Source organism: Mytilus galloprovincialis, chromosome 10 (assembly GCF_965363235.1).
Source record: "Mytilus galloprovincialis chromosome 10, xbMytGall1.hap1.1, whole genome shotgun sequence".
Lineage (NCBI taxonomy): Eukaryota > Metazoa > Mollusca > Bivalvia > Mytilida > Mytilidae > Mytilus > Mytilus galloprovincialis.
The window spans coordinates 58439492-58454965 of NC_134847.1; the positions used below are offsets into that span (position 1 = coordinate 58439492).

At 31.4% G+C, this 15474-nt stretch overlaps 2 protein-coding genes across 2 annotated transcripts in view; both read left to right on the plus strand.

Moving 5' to 3' along the window:
* The window catches only part of LOC143047953 (cadherin EGF LAG seven-pass G-type receptor fmi-1-like), a 53390-nt gene extending 50188 nt beyond the window's left edge, over nucleotides 1-3202 (plus strand). The window contains exons 25-26 of the mRNA XM_076221326.1: nucleotides 390-566; nucleotides 984-3202. Of these exons, the coding sequence (XP_076077441.1) occupies nucleotides 390-566; nucleotides 984-1995 (1189 nt within the window). The 3' untranslated portion in view covers nucleotides 1996-3202. The remainder of the gene's footprint in view (nucleotides 1-389; nucleotides 567-983) is intronic.
* LOC143047954 (protocadherin Fat 3-like) overlaps nucleotides 2885-15474 on the plus strand; it is a 28914-nt gene continuing 16324 nt past the window's right edge. Inside the window, exons 1-8 of the mRNA XM_076221327.1 lie at nucleotides 2885-3023; nucleotides 11165-11256; nucleotides 11684-11761; nucleotides 12178-12308; nucleotides 12628-12669; nucleotides 13024-13113; nucleotides 13924-14019; nucleotides 14775-14885. Coding sequence (XP_076077442.1) covers nucleotides 11199-11256; nucleotides 11684-11761; nucleotides 12178-12308; nucleotides 12628-12669; nucleotides 13024-13113; nucleotides 13924-14019; nucleotides 14775-14885 — 606 coding nt within the window. The 5' untranslated portion in view covers nucleotides 2885-3023; nucleotides 11165-11198. The remainder of the gene's footprint in view (nucleotides 3024-11164; nucleotides 11257-11683; nucleotides 11762-12177; nucleotides 12309-12627; nucleotides 12670-13023; nucleotides 13114-13923; nucleotides 14020-14774; nucleotides 14886-15474) is intronic.

Consider the following 15474-nt stretch of genomic DNA (forward strand, 5'->3'; position numbering starts at 1 on the left):
TTATCTTTATATATTGAAATCAAATCTTTCAATGGATTACTGCTACGACATATTTTGTTGGATTGTAAGACAACACGAAATCATGTGTAGTAGCTAGTGTTTTACCAATGATGAAACTAGTAATTTGATATTGGAGTCTTCACCTGACAAAAACTTATAAATTCTAAGGTATCATCCCGTTGTAACGTGTTTCTATTCTGATACTCTTTTATTTCATTTCTGCAGTCCGATGGGTGTAACTGTGTATTACTTTAAATAGTTGATAATCTTCCAACAAATGATATGAAAAGCATCTGACTAAAAATACGTGTTCTAACTGTACATGTGCATTTAATGTTTGTTTTGCTCTAATAATACAATTATACGATCTTTCTATAATATCGTTTTAGGATTGTTTTACAGAATATGGAAGCTGTCCAAGCACTGTTTTTTCAACAAATTGAATCAACTGTTGAATCAAAAACTTCTTCTCTCTCAGCATCACAGATCGCTTTGATCGTATTAGCTGCCATTATACTTATCGGAGGCATTCTTTTTATAATGTTTATATTCAAGACAAGGAAGAGGTAATACTTTATTTTATCCAAATTAATTTTTTTGTTATTTTAAAAAGATTTGCAAACAAACAAAGTTAATACAACATTTGCATATGGAGTGCATAGAGACAAAAAACTGTTAATTGTGAAAACATTTCTTAAACCAAAACCAACAACTGTTTGAAAGAAAAACAGTAATTGTATATCAACTTGTCTAATCTTAAAATTTACAAATAATTGTATGGTAGTTGCATGCATTATTTCCCTTGTATTCTATACCTTTTTCAGTAAATTTTGATACAAAAAAAAAACACAAAACCTAACTTGTTTTTACAAATATTTGTTTTATTCATCATAAGTTTAAAAAAATATATATTTTATAAGTGTTTTGTATTTTGCCTAATACGCTGCATTGTGAAGATAATTGACCGACATTTTATTATTCAGATTATCGGATGAAATATCAGTCAACTCTGTGGATGAGGAGAAGGTTCCTATAGACGAACAAAAAGGTCCTATAGCTGATCGTATTTCTACGCAGTCGATAGAAGTAACAGTTGAACTTGGAGAGGAACTAGAAAAAACATCAGACTATGATGGCTCACAAAATAGCAACGAGCAGGCAATTTCAGAATCAAATGCTTTAGGAACTATTAATCCAGCATTTCAAAACGATACCGAAACCCTCGACATGACTGAAATAAGCGCGATTTCAACAACTGACGAGGCGGAACAACAGCTTAATCAGTTAAATGAATTGTTGAACATGGAAGAAAATAAAGCATCAATAACAGACTACCACATCGAAGATACAGTAACAGATAGCAAAGGTGGCAAGAACGTGGATGATGATAATGCCCCACATGTTTCCAATGACACCGGGTCAGATTTATATCCTCCAAAAGCAGATTATACCAATATCAATAACCTAAGATCTGAAAATGAACAATTGAATGAAAACGAATATCTTGCCGTCAATGAAGATATTAAAGATGAATTGAATGAAAGTTCAGGCTTACCACAAGCTGACTATGAAAACAATGAAAATGAAACACAAATAGGGGGAAATAATGACCACGTGCTTGATCAAGAATCTGGCGAGTTTATAATGTCACCTGATAAAGTTGATGACCCAGACATAGACTACAACACATCAAAGGTCACGCATAGTGATGAAAATAGTGTTGACGTGCAAGACGAAGAACCAGATATTGATTACAATGAAAAACAGGTACGTTTTTCTACTGTTGTTTTGGACAGTGAAGAGAACAAATTTGAGCCTTTAAAAACTGATGTTGACGATCAAAGTGACGTCTTATCGAATGAAAACGAAACCCCGGATGATTCTGTAGACGGAGAAGAAGAAACGACTGAAAATGAAACAATCAATGATGAAACGGATATAAATGAAAGTGACAAGAGTTTACTTCTTGCCGAAGAAGAAACTACTGCTTTCTAAAGAATGGTTTCTAGCAAGTCCATACTTTCGAGAGAATTGTCACTTACATTTTTAACTTTCCGAAGAACAAATCCTGTATCATGATTGAATAAGTTTGATTAATATTTCGTATTTTATTGGGTGTTTGTTTTAAACAGATTTCATGTATTTCTTATCCAAATGATGCATAGTTTCTGTTGTACATGTTTATTTATTTAAGAAGATTTTTTTTAATTGTGTTATAATGTGACACGTGGTTTTGACTTTATCTATTGCATGTATATACGTATAGACTAGTAGATTTTTAGGAATATATTTTTTTCTTGTATTAAGAGTTGATTGTAAAGAAACTAAAATATATGTTGACGACCAGCAGTATCAAATAAATTCCTTTTTTTCTTAGTTGGTGATTACACAAAAAGTAAGACATTGCTGAAGTTTACATTTATAAATTTTTATACAATTCATCAAAAAAATATTATTAAAAAACGGCAAAATAATTGCACGATTCCTCGTTATTCATATGTGATCTTCAAACAATGAATGTGTTTACATGCTTATATATATATATATGTTCTGTATTAAGTTTGATAAAACATAAAAGAATGATAAACTTCTAGGTTACTGGCCTAAATTTAGTATATTGTTTTAATACTTCTGTTAAAAATAATCATTTAAAGAGCATTATAACACACGATAAATGTCAAAGATTATCAATAATGAGTGCATACATTTTCCCTTATAGTGGGGAGACCAGAAATGTCAAACGAGATAAAATAAACAAACTGAAATTAAGCTCCCCACACACAAGTGAAATTGAAACATAAAGAGATTTGTTTATATTATTTTAACAAACACCGATACAGTTTTGAGCGTAATTCTCCTATCAGAATTGTACGGTTGCCAACCAGTGGTCTCCTCAATAACGGCGAGATAAGGTGTGTATATTCAATGGAATGATAAACATCGAGGCATAAATGATTTCCGTCATTATAACATTTCTATATGGAATAATTATGAAGGGACTTTATTTCGTCAGTAACTAAAAGGTATTTATTTGTAAAGGTTATTTATTTGGTGATTAAAAAACAATCAGTTTATGTTTCCTTTGGTAAATCATGTTTTGTATGCATAATATTTAATCAGCATTATTTTTTTTTTTGGTTAAAAGTCACTGTGTGAAATTATAACTAATAATTAAAATAAATCCAATGATTTTGTAATTTATCATCATAATGTACATTGTTTTATTGGATTGAAAACATAAAATATAAGTTCATGACGAGTGTTTCTAATATACACACAGACTATTTTTTTCTGACGTCTTTTTCCTATGAATTCAGAAATGTCAATATACAGCACAAACGGATTACAAAACATTTAAAAAGGACGTAGTTTACAGTAGATTTACTCAGCCATTTCATTCTTGTGTTGTCTCAATCTGTTGCTTGAACAGTTTTGTAAAGAATGTCCGTGTAATTCGAAAATCTTGATTCACATTTTTTTGTGATGCAAGTTCTGTTCAATTATTAAAAGTTAAGACAATTTAGAACTTGACATGTTGTAAATATATCTATCTTTTGTTGTCATTTGGTAATTTGTATTATTGGTTGTTTTCTTATTAACTCATATCTCATATTTTATTTGATTGAAAACCATCATGTATAGCAAAATTTTATATATATATTTTGCTTGGTTAGTGGTTAGGGATTCATGGCCGTACATTTCCAAGTCTATGGGTATCCAGCATTTGTTTCCGGTTTAGCTTTTCTTTCTTTTTTAGTAAGTTGATGGAATTTAATATTATTCTGCAACTCCTCTCTCTGGTACTACTTAACACAATGACAACAAACATTCTGTTCATGTATAGCAAAATTTTATATATATATTTATATTGCTTGGTTAGTGGTTAGGGATTCATGGCCGTATATTTCCAAGTCTATGGGTGTCCAGCATCTGTTTCCGGTTTAGCTTTTCTTTCTTTTTTAGTAAGTTGATGGAATTTAATATTATTCTGCAACTCCTCTTTCTGGTACTACTTAACAGAATGACAATTAAACATAGTATGTAGCTTGGCAGTGATGATATGTCAAGTGTAACTCCTTTTTTGGTCGGTCAGATACCTTTCTGTTTACTTTCCGATAATTTGAATGACGATTGACAGTATGCTTAGCACAACAACAGTTGCAACTTTTGCGTTTTTATGCTACCTTTTGAAACTTTAATGCTGCCTGATACATACAACTGTCTCAACTATATTACATCTGGTGCACAGTGTTACTGAAAGCTAGTTCAAAGCCATTATTAACTAACCAAAAAGTCCTTATATCTAAGACTAGTGAACGTAGTGTAAATATTGGACACTTTTCAGTCAAATGAATAGACCATTTAATAAAGCATTAACGTATTCATATTGCCTTCTTTTATGCATTAATAATTCGGCATGAAATCGCAGAGATGAAAAGGAGGACATAACTATATATAACAAGGACCATGATTTGTTTTTTGAAATTGCAAGAATAGTACCATCCTCCAATTCCATAAAAATAATTCTAATTAACTATTGATACATGAATTCTGTTGATACATAAAAACAATACTATTAAGACCGGACAATTGCATGCAGGATTGTTCTTTATAACGTCTTGTTGCGTCATTAATATGTTTTTAATTGACATATTTGTCCACACATTGTCATTTGATATCGAGTGCTTGATAAAATAATGAGGAAGATATTGTCAACGGCGTGACCGAAATACCTCATTCGTTTTTAATACAAATATCATATATGGTGGCATACTAGTTTTGGAAACACTGTTGCTCATTTTCTTATACTGCTCAAAACGCTACCAAACTTTTTTTCATATCAAAAATATTATTAATACATGCACGGATTCTGACTTGTGGTGATCATCTTACGAATAGCATTTGATAGATTTATTTTACATTGTGATGGTCGATTTCATAGCAATGTCTTATTTTACCTTAGCTTTTATTATATTCTATACAAATGATTTGTAACTTCCAAATTGTACCAAAAGAAAGAATGACATCGGTTATAAAACGAAGGCGTTGACATTTTATTTATAAAATAAAGGCAAAACGGATACTTAAGGGACGTTCAAATATCATAAGTCGGAGAGAAACCAATTGTTTTACATTGTCACTTCGCGGCCTTTATAGCGGAATATGCAGTATGAGCTTTGCTAATTGTTGATGTCCGTACGGTGACCAATATTTTTAATTTCTATGTCATTTGGTCTCTACTTGTTGAGAGTTGTCTCATAGGCAATCATACCACATCTTCTTTTTCTATAAAACATGTCAATGTACGAAAACGACGAAAAGACAAATAAAGGTCTACAAAACACTTCGTGCTTAAACAAAATTATGACTGATCAACGCGACCCTGTAAAAACCGGGGGTGATTTAAGGTGATCCAAAAGGATTAGGAGATTATAATATGTTTATACGTTTTTTTTCTCTTTCTATATCAAGCTTGTCACGTCATAAAGCTTTATTTTAATCTTCACACTCGCCCGTCTAACAGTTACGTATCTAATTCGTTCGTATGTAGTATATTTATATTAATTTGCATCAGACCTCATTATCAGTACAGGTTGACATCTGAATCATAATATTAATTAACATCTATACAATAAGGGTAGTTACTTAAAAAGTCAGGTCTCTGACCCGTCCAATACAAATATCATTATGCTTACAAAGCTATCATGTTTATTTATGATGTCGTAATCAATAAATGTCTGCATGGGTTCAAATGTCTACCAATGGCACTTTTTGGCAAAATCTGCAAGTTCTAAATGATAAGTGGAAGTTTGAGTCTACATTAAGTGGCCGATATCTTAGTGGAAATTTCAGTCATACCCATAACTCGCGGGTGTCATTCGGTTTAACGAGAGAAAAGATCGTGAAAGAATATCTAACAGCGGTCAAGTATTGAGAGAAGATCGTGAAAGCTCTGGTACCGGATCGTGAAAGAATTTTAATGTAAATTCTAGTTCAGAATCTTTGAAAAAATCGCTTAATTTGCAAAACGCGGAACAAATCTGAACAAAAAAACATGTCTGTCAAAATGGTTTAACTTCCTCAACATAACTGTGAAATAAGATAAAGAAAATATGCAGTACTTTATGAAAAAAACAAAAAAAGCGCAATGCATGTCTATGTAATTAATTACAAAAAACACGCTTTTTGAACCTATAATGGTCATATTTCAGTGTATCATGATAATTATATTTGAAATTTAATCTTTGGTGTATCTGATAGTACAGTAAAATTAAAGTATATTCTTCCCTTAAAAGTGTTAGTTTGCTTATGGAAACCTTGATTTTGTTGAATTTACATCAAACTTGATCGTGAAAGATCAGTCAACGCATTATTTTGATCGTGAAAGATAATGCGTGACCAGACTTAATACTAGTAATCAGAAATCAGTATTTCTTTTACCATTTGAAAAACCTGCAACTGGTTGAAGCCTGTAACTATTTGATAAGGATGAACATTAAAGCTATTATAAGTTTTTCAATTCCACACTTTACCTCGAATGTTAAAAAAACAACAACTAAAACGTGTCGAAATAAGTGTGAAAGATTCAGCTCTGAGAATCGGTCTAGTGCTATTCAGGCAGACCGACACTATTTAGCCAATAATATGGATATGCAACGTTTAAACAAAAATGTTATCCATCAAACAAAAAATTACAGCATCTTTCATGAATAATTTGAGATTGAACGATAACCAACATTTTGTGCAACAGTACTTTCTTAAGTTCTTTATATACAACGCAGATATTGGTTGATTTAACTATATACTACAGACTATAAAATACCAGAGTGCAAATGCTGTAATGTCTCGTCTGCTTAACTTATGATAGTATATTTGTTGAACGTCTATAATATCAAGGGTTTTACTAGAAGTTTCAAATGCGCTTACGATTGTCAATGGTTTATAAAAAGAGGTCAACGTCAGATGAACCATGCCATACAGATCTCTACAAATATCCCGTTCATCAGATAAATGTGTTCCGATCCTTACAGTGCCTTAGAAACTGACAAATGTAAAAGTTATGTTTGGCCAATTAATTCGGAACATAAGGTCAAAAGTATATGAACCCTGACCGACAGCCAGACATAGCTAGCGAACAATAAGCCAGCGAACAATAAGATGAATCAAGCTAGCGAACAATAAGCCAGCGAACAATAAAAAAAACGCATGCTCAGTAAACTGTTTATTTTAGACTTTTGATAGTTGGGATAAATGTTTTACATTGTTTTAAATCAAATATGAGAATTTGAGTCAAATTGGTGACCATGAATTTGACAGCTAGTACCCCTTTAATAACAATTGGCAATAATTATCATATAATTGAAGAATAATTTGAACGTCTTCATTCAAAAATGCGGTACGTGATCTTTCGCGATCCGAAAAATCAATTTTGTGTAAATAGTTCTTTATTTACCAAGATTCATATTATATTTATATACAATAACTATGAGAACCATTTGATTCATTCAAATAGAATGCTCTTATTCGGATGAAAGTAGTTTATTTAGTCGAATTTGTAAAAAAAAACATGTTTGTTTACATTTTTTATGTCATTGAAATGTCGAGAAGCAATCTGCCTTTTGTTGTTTTGTAATAACTATGTACTTTTAAAACTGGATAGTCTCACATACTGATCATAATGTTGAATCATTTTGACAGACAGTTTTATTCTATCGTAAATTTGTCTGTGTAATTAATTAAATTAGATTATTTACTGACCTTTCATATGTCTTCTCGATTAATTGTCATTCACGATCCTTTACCAGAGCTTTCACGATCGTCTCTCAATACTTGACCGCCGTTAGATATTCTTTCACGATCATTTCTCTCGTTAAACCGTATGACACCCGTGTAACTGATAACGTTAAAATGTTATCTTCTAAATATAGAATATAGTGGTATTGTATCATATATTTACACTGTATGTGTATACACAGAAGTATGGAATATTCACCCTACTGGTACTGAGTTGAAATGGGAAATCTAATATATTTGTGATCAACAAATGACTATTTTAAAAAATATTTGAATCTTGTAACAAACTCTATATGCACGGCGATTGGTCAGTCCTATTGTAACTGTTAATGCATTTAACTGTGTTGTTTGTGACATTTAGAGTAATGTCTCTTGCTTTATTTTTCATTCGTTTGAATAATGTGTAGGCGTGTTTGTTACTCGTCGCAAACACCCCCACCTTTTGTGGTGGTCGTGTTGGTCAGTTTTCAGTTTTCTATGTTGTGTGTTGTGTACTGTTGTTTGTCTTTTTTTTCATTTTTTAAACCATGGCTTATGCGTATGAATATCCTTTTGGTATTTTTCACCTCTCTTATATAACATATAGCTTGGGACTGGTTTTTGAGATTATCCTAGGACATATCGGATGACAAACTGTATGACTGTTACTCTACTAGGATACGTTTAAGACTGTAAATCACAGCTTTCTAAAATAGACACAATCAGGATGGTCTCAGGAAAACTCAATTTACATTCGTGATATTTAAGAGCATATGTTTTTCCTCCTCCTCCTTCTCCCCCTCCTCCTATATGTAATGATTCAGTTTTGGGTTGTGATTTGGAAAAAGTCTTTGTTAGAAGGGGACACAAATAATACCTTGCAACGGACCTTTTTACCAGGGTTTCGTCAATTTACCCATTAAGAACCATAAAGTATAACATCCACATTGAACAAAAGAAAATGCATACTCATACTCCTCGTACATGCATTGGTTTTGTTGCCATATGAAGAATTACTCTTCTGTCGACTGATATTTCTGGAAATACCCCTCCTGAACATACCATATCTGTTCAATACCCCTCCTGAACATACCATATCTGTTCAATACCCCTCCTGAACATACCATATCTGTTCAATACCCCTCCTGAACATACCATATCTGTTCAATACCCCTCCTGAACATACCATATCTGTTCATTATCAAATATTTGATAATTCTTTGCAGGATTAAATACTACATTAAATTTTCGACATCCAAAACGAACTAAATGAAGTGATATTAAAGATGTATTTCTTCCGTTAAAAATTTCGTTTTAAGATAATTTTCATAAATCTCTTATTTCTTTTGACACTTGAAATAATATTTTGTAAAGTTGAGTTGTTCATTTACTTTACTTAATAAACGAAATGCTTGTACCTTGATAGTATTTCATAAAACTGCGAAATATAAGATAAAATATATTAAAAGTACGAAAATCTATTTAAAACATAAATATTTCGATATGTTTATTGCTTGAAATTCGTACAGACTAATTTAAAAGTACAATTTCATTAAAAGTTATGTACTTAAACATTTCTCAATTACTTATACATATATTTTCAGACATTGATCGATATCAATTTTTATATTCGATCATTTGTTATTGTTATCAGAATGTTAATCTCTGATCATTGTCCTAATATTAGCTTTGTTTATAAAGCATTTAACCGAGATTTGTATAGTTATAGGCTATCTACCCTCTATAAAAAAAAATCCTTATTGAGTATAAAAAAGAAGATGTGGTATTATTGCCAATAAGACAACTCTCCATGAGACACCAAATGACACAGAAATTATCAACAATAGGTCACCATTGGTTTTAACTATGGGCTTTGCTTATTGTTAAATTTCACCATTCGGGCTTCAACAATGAGCAAAGCCCATAGTTAAAACCAAAAGGTTGTAATCATGTTAAACGAATTGCAGAAAGCACCTTTCAAAAGGCGTGTTTAATTTAATTTAATTGATCAGGGTTGTAAAAATCTTATTGTCATCCCGGAATCCTGTTACTAGGCAGGACACCTTCAAAAGTTAGTCATTACAAATGTGAAGTGGCGGATTTTCATTAATTTTCTCTTTTTTGATAACCTTATCAAAGATTACTACTGTGTGTCGAGATACTGTTTTCTTTTATTTGAGCAGCAACCACTTGTTAACGGAAATATTTCGTGTAGATTTAAATACTATCATTAATTTAAAAGGTTGAATGTTAATGGGGCTGTACAATCCTTCTTGTAAATTTTACGTAAGCACGGGATCACCCTCAACTATAGTTATGAAATTATATGTAAATTATTTAGAATGTACTGAAGAAAAATAGTGTACACTACTGCGTGCTGTTGAGAACAACTTCGTCGCAAAAGATCCACATTTTTAAATGAACCAATCGTAAGTTTAACAAGAAAAAAAATTAAATAGGAATAAAATTGAGAATGGAAATGAGGAATGTGTCAAAGAGACAACAACCCGACCAAAGAGCAAACAACAGCCGACGGCCATCAATCATTGGTCTTTAATACAGCGAGAAAATCCCTCGACCGGAGGCGTACTTCAGCTGGCACCTAAACAAAAATGTATACTAGTTCAGTGATAATGGACGTCATACTTAACTCCAAAATATACACAAAAAACTAAAATTTAAAATCATACTACAAGACTTACAAAGGCCAGAAACTCCTGACTTTGGACAGTAGTTTTTATAAAATGTTTAAGGTGTGGTTTTCCCCGTTTATTTATACTCAATGATTGATAAAGAAAACTTACTTATTTTCATGATTTAGATTGTTTATTTCATTATACTGTGATAGTTGACAATCTTATGACAAATGGGGCCGAGTCGTCTAAATGGTCGTACTACTGTATCACTGAAATTGAGAATAGAAATGGGGAATGTATCAAACAACCCGACCATGGAAAAAACAACAGCAGAAGGTCACCAACAGGTCTTCAATGTAACGAGAAATTCCCGCACCCGGAGGCGTCCTTCAGCTGGCCCCTAAACAAATATATACTAGTTCAGTGATAATGAACGCCATACTAATTTCTAGTCTGTCAACACCGAGGTTGTGAGTTCTAATACTACACGCGACAAGTGTACAAGACTCCAATCTTTAATTTACAAAGATTGTTAGTTTTCTTATCGAAGTTTGAGGGTTCTCCCAACTGCCATAATGTAGCAAAATAGTGCTGAGGATAGCTTTAAACACAAAACACCATCTAATCTATCAATCAAAATATAGAAAAGGAAAAACTATATACATGCATAATTAACACATTATTTTGAGGAAAGGTAAATATGACGTAAAAATGTCATTTAAAATATTATAATAGCATAGTATCTTACATTTCAGCCTATATACTAAGTATACACAATAAAATACAGTAATGTTGTCTTGGTTCAGAGAAATATGTTTGTTGTTTCCATGCATCTTTAGTTTTATATGTGAGTATATCTAGAAATAAATTGAAGCAACTTAATATATTTTGATTGCATTTAGAATTTATATTTAGCATATCGGCAAAAGTCTATAACAAAAAAAAAATCCCATGATGAGATTGCAAAGGGGAAGGAGTTGAGTACTAAAATAATTGTGCCTATACCAATTCAAAAACCTGGGATCGGCAGTACCTGTCTGTAGTTATAAACAAGAGTTTTGTGTCCGTATGTTAATTTAGTATATATTTCAAAACTGTGTGTTGCTGTTTAATTTATTCAGGTTTTTTTAAAGTTCGGGACAATTAAGAAATTGTCTCCCTGAACACATCACACTTTCCTTTTTATTCACAGTGAAGACAATGTTAGCCATGAATCCTTCATTATGTTATCACATAGTATGTAGATTTTTTTTTATATTTTTGTTTGTTTGTAGATGCTGATTGCCCGGATGAAGCTGCATTTACTAAACATACAGCTGCAATTGCTACTATCTACGACAACCAGACAAAAGGTATAAAACTTCATCTTTATATCCATTTTATTTGTAACATTATCAATGCAAACATAATCAATTACTAGTATTGACACGTATCGATTTGGAGTATTGAGTTTGCATCCTTAGTTTGAAGTCAACCAGGAAATTATTGCTAATATATCTGAAATATTGCTTCCAACTGCTAATGTAAAAATAATGATAAAATACAAATATACGAAAATGATGTCTGTGCAATGTCCAATCGTGGTTAATGTTTGGCATACTCTAGTTGCCTTCGTTAATCAGTACTGTAAATTATTTTATTTTCAGATGTTTTTCACTAGAAACTCAGATTATAATTGAGTTGTTGGTCGTTAATTCATTAATCTAATTATTTATGCATATGTCAGCATATTCAATCATTTGAATTTAAACCGTTTATATTTTTCAAGGAGATCTAGTTTTTACGTATCCTAAAAGTTTGAATTCATCACTAACATTTAAGAGAAACTGTCCAGGTCTCATCATACAAGGAAACGAGATTCGTTTAGCTCTGACCAATGTTGATTTGAACGAGAAATGTGTAAGTGATTAATTGGATGATTTTACAGACTTTTTGCATTGATAATAATTATATGTCATATATATTCTGAGTTGCAGATTCACTGGTTTAGATTTTAAATTATTGGAATTCTAAGCATCTTGTAACTTAGTCTAACCTTCATTTTTGAGCGGAAAAGCTTTGTTTCGTCATGTATAAATACCCGTTTATTGTCGGGTGAAAAATATGTTTGTTAACTTTTGGTCTCTGATGGAAAGTTGTCTGGATTCTCATACCACATTTTATTATTTTTATACTTGATATTTTTTTTATTCATAACACTGCAACTCATCTATTTCAGGATGAACCTTTTGGAGAATGCGAAATATATTGTGATAAAACAGTAAGTGAACAAAGTAAAACTATGTTTTTACATATTTTTCAGAATTTGAAAGAGTTGCAGTTCTAAATAATTGATATGTGTAGGTCTACCGTTACGATTTCATTCAGACGCCTTACAATACGATTTTTTAGCAGCCGCAAATGAAAAGTTTTAACTTTTTCGCTTACAATAGTTAAATATGCTCTAAGTGCAAAATGAATTATCGACATTGTCTTCAGTGATTATAAACACAGTACTACACATTGTAATTTAATAAGAAGAAAGTATTTAATTAACTCAGATCAGTCACGTTGCAAGTCATATATGTTGTTCTGCGTGTACCTTTATTTTAGGCATGTATTGTTGATTTTGTAGCTTAAAGAGTCCCTGTTTCCCAAAAGGATAAATTTAAATCAAAAGGGGCCAACATTTTCACAGAAAATATATACAGTTAACGTCACAGAGGTAGCTATATTTCCATACATATAAATATAAGAATGTGAATTTTTTTACACCGCATTATTTTTATTTTACTTCAATAATTTGGTATTAAAAATGAAATATAAGACACAAATCTTTAAAACTCCAAACAAAATAGCATCTCCAAAGTATTTAAAAGAAAGGAAATCAAAATCCCCTGGTTCATTTGATAATTCACACACAGGGATAAACCTATCTGGGATAGTTGTACCTTTTAGGGTATTTGTTAACAACCAATAGTGCAATAAACTGAATAATTATTAAAAAAAAAAAGAAAAAAAGAAAGGAAATGAAGAAGTGTGTATGTAGCCTCTGAGTTGTCTAACTGGTAATCAAACCACATGTTCTTTTTTTATATTCGAGTAATCAAATAAGTTTCTGAAACAACTGTTGACAATCATACAACAGAAAAGTGTAGATTGAACAACTCCATCCCACCCAAAACCAGGGATAATTAAATACTTCGGATTGGTAACAGGTTTCTGCTGTACTTGTGTCAAACATTTTCAAAACCGTCGACTGACATGTACTGTAAAAGAAAGACCTGTTTCAAATTCCGCGATTAAATAGTTTAGGACTTATAATATAAACTCTAATACAATGTATTTATAAAAATCGAAGGAAGAGATAATAATAATAATAAATTCTTTATTTAACGAAGATAACCAACACATATAAAAAAAATCTACTTTATTTCAGTATAACGTTCGGAAATAAACGGTATTCATTTTCAAACAATGCGGAAGTATTTTCTACGGTTTTATGTATCTGTGAGATTTTTATTTTATATTTCAGAATAAGTTGAATGGTTCGGTCATATTTAGTTTCAATAATGGAGACATAAAACGCCATGACTGCTATTATCCTGACGACAAAGTTTTCATTTTAAAGGTTAGATTAAACTTTTTGGATGTTCTAATTTCATTTCAAGTTTGTTCATGATTGTCTTTATGAAATATGTTTATTTTCTGTGATACTCTACTGTCATTGCAACTCAAACCCAAAATATATATAAATTGACACAAGTCTTCAAACAAAAAGAAGCTATAAAACCATACGAGAAAAAAATATCATATGGTCTGAAAAATAAAATTGAGAATGGAAATGGGGAATTTGTCAGATAGATGTAACAACCCGACCATAGAGCAGACAACAACCGAAGGCCACCAATAGGTCTTCAGCGCATCGAGAAACTGCCGCACCCGGAGGAGTCCTTCAGTTGGCCTCCAAACAAATAAGTACTTTCTTTCAGTGACAATGGACGTCATACCAAACTCCGAATTATACTCAAGAATTAAAATTAAAATTCATACAAGAGTAACAACGGTCAGAGGCTCCTGACTTGGGACATGCGCGAACATATAAGAGTAACTAACGATACATTTTAGACTTGTGATTATAATTTTATTTTTGCGAAAAGTACTTTGGACCTTGACAAAAATTAGTTAAGTCCTCTTAGCGGTAATATTTTCTTGTAAATTCAAGTTTTATGCTTAGCAAAATTAAACTACAATAAATCATTCATGTAGGTCGTTTGCATGCAAGAATTACATAAATGTAATATGTGAACACTAATGACAACTTGTTTAGTGTTCATTCAATTAATATATATTTCTTTTGTTTTTTATTCTTTTTACTTTTTTCAGAATTCTGGGAAGCAAATATTTGGAATAACATATCCTGGAAAGATTTTTCTTACAAAACAATTGGATTATGAAGATGGTGACAGGAATTTCGACTTGGATATAACACTTGATGTAAGGTCATCCATGTTATATTTTTTAATAAAATGTATTACATTATTTATCTAGTACAACAAAAGTTTGAAAAAAATATTATTTTTTAAAAAGCCTGAAAAATTTAAAATCTGGAACTGAAGTCATCGAAATGGTGGATTTTTTTAATTGACAAAAGCCCATACTTTTAGCAATCGAGTGACGAACAGCCAGGCAGATTGTTAATGAAATCATATGTGTGCCATCTGCTTGTTGACTTGTTCCTTTATTCTTATTAGACAAAATTTCTAAAAAATAAAAAGAAGACTACACAAGCCTTACAGTTCACACATAAAAAAAGAAGATGTGGTTTGATTGCCAATGAGACAACTCTCCACAAGAGACAAAAATGACGCAGAAACTTTAAAACAACTATAAGTCGCTGTACTTAAAATATGAGCAAAGCCTATACCGCATAGTCAGCTATAAAAGGCCCCGAAATGACAATGTAAAAACAATTCAAACGAGAAAACAAACGGCCTAATTCATGTACAAAAAATGAACGAAAATCAAATATGTAACATATAAACAAATGACAACCACTGAACCACAGGCTCCTGACTTGAGACAG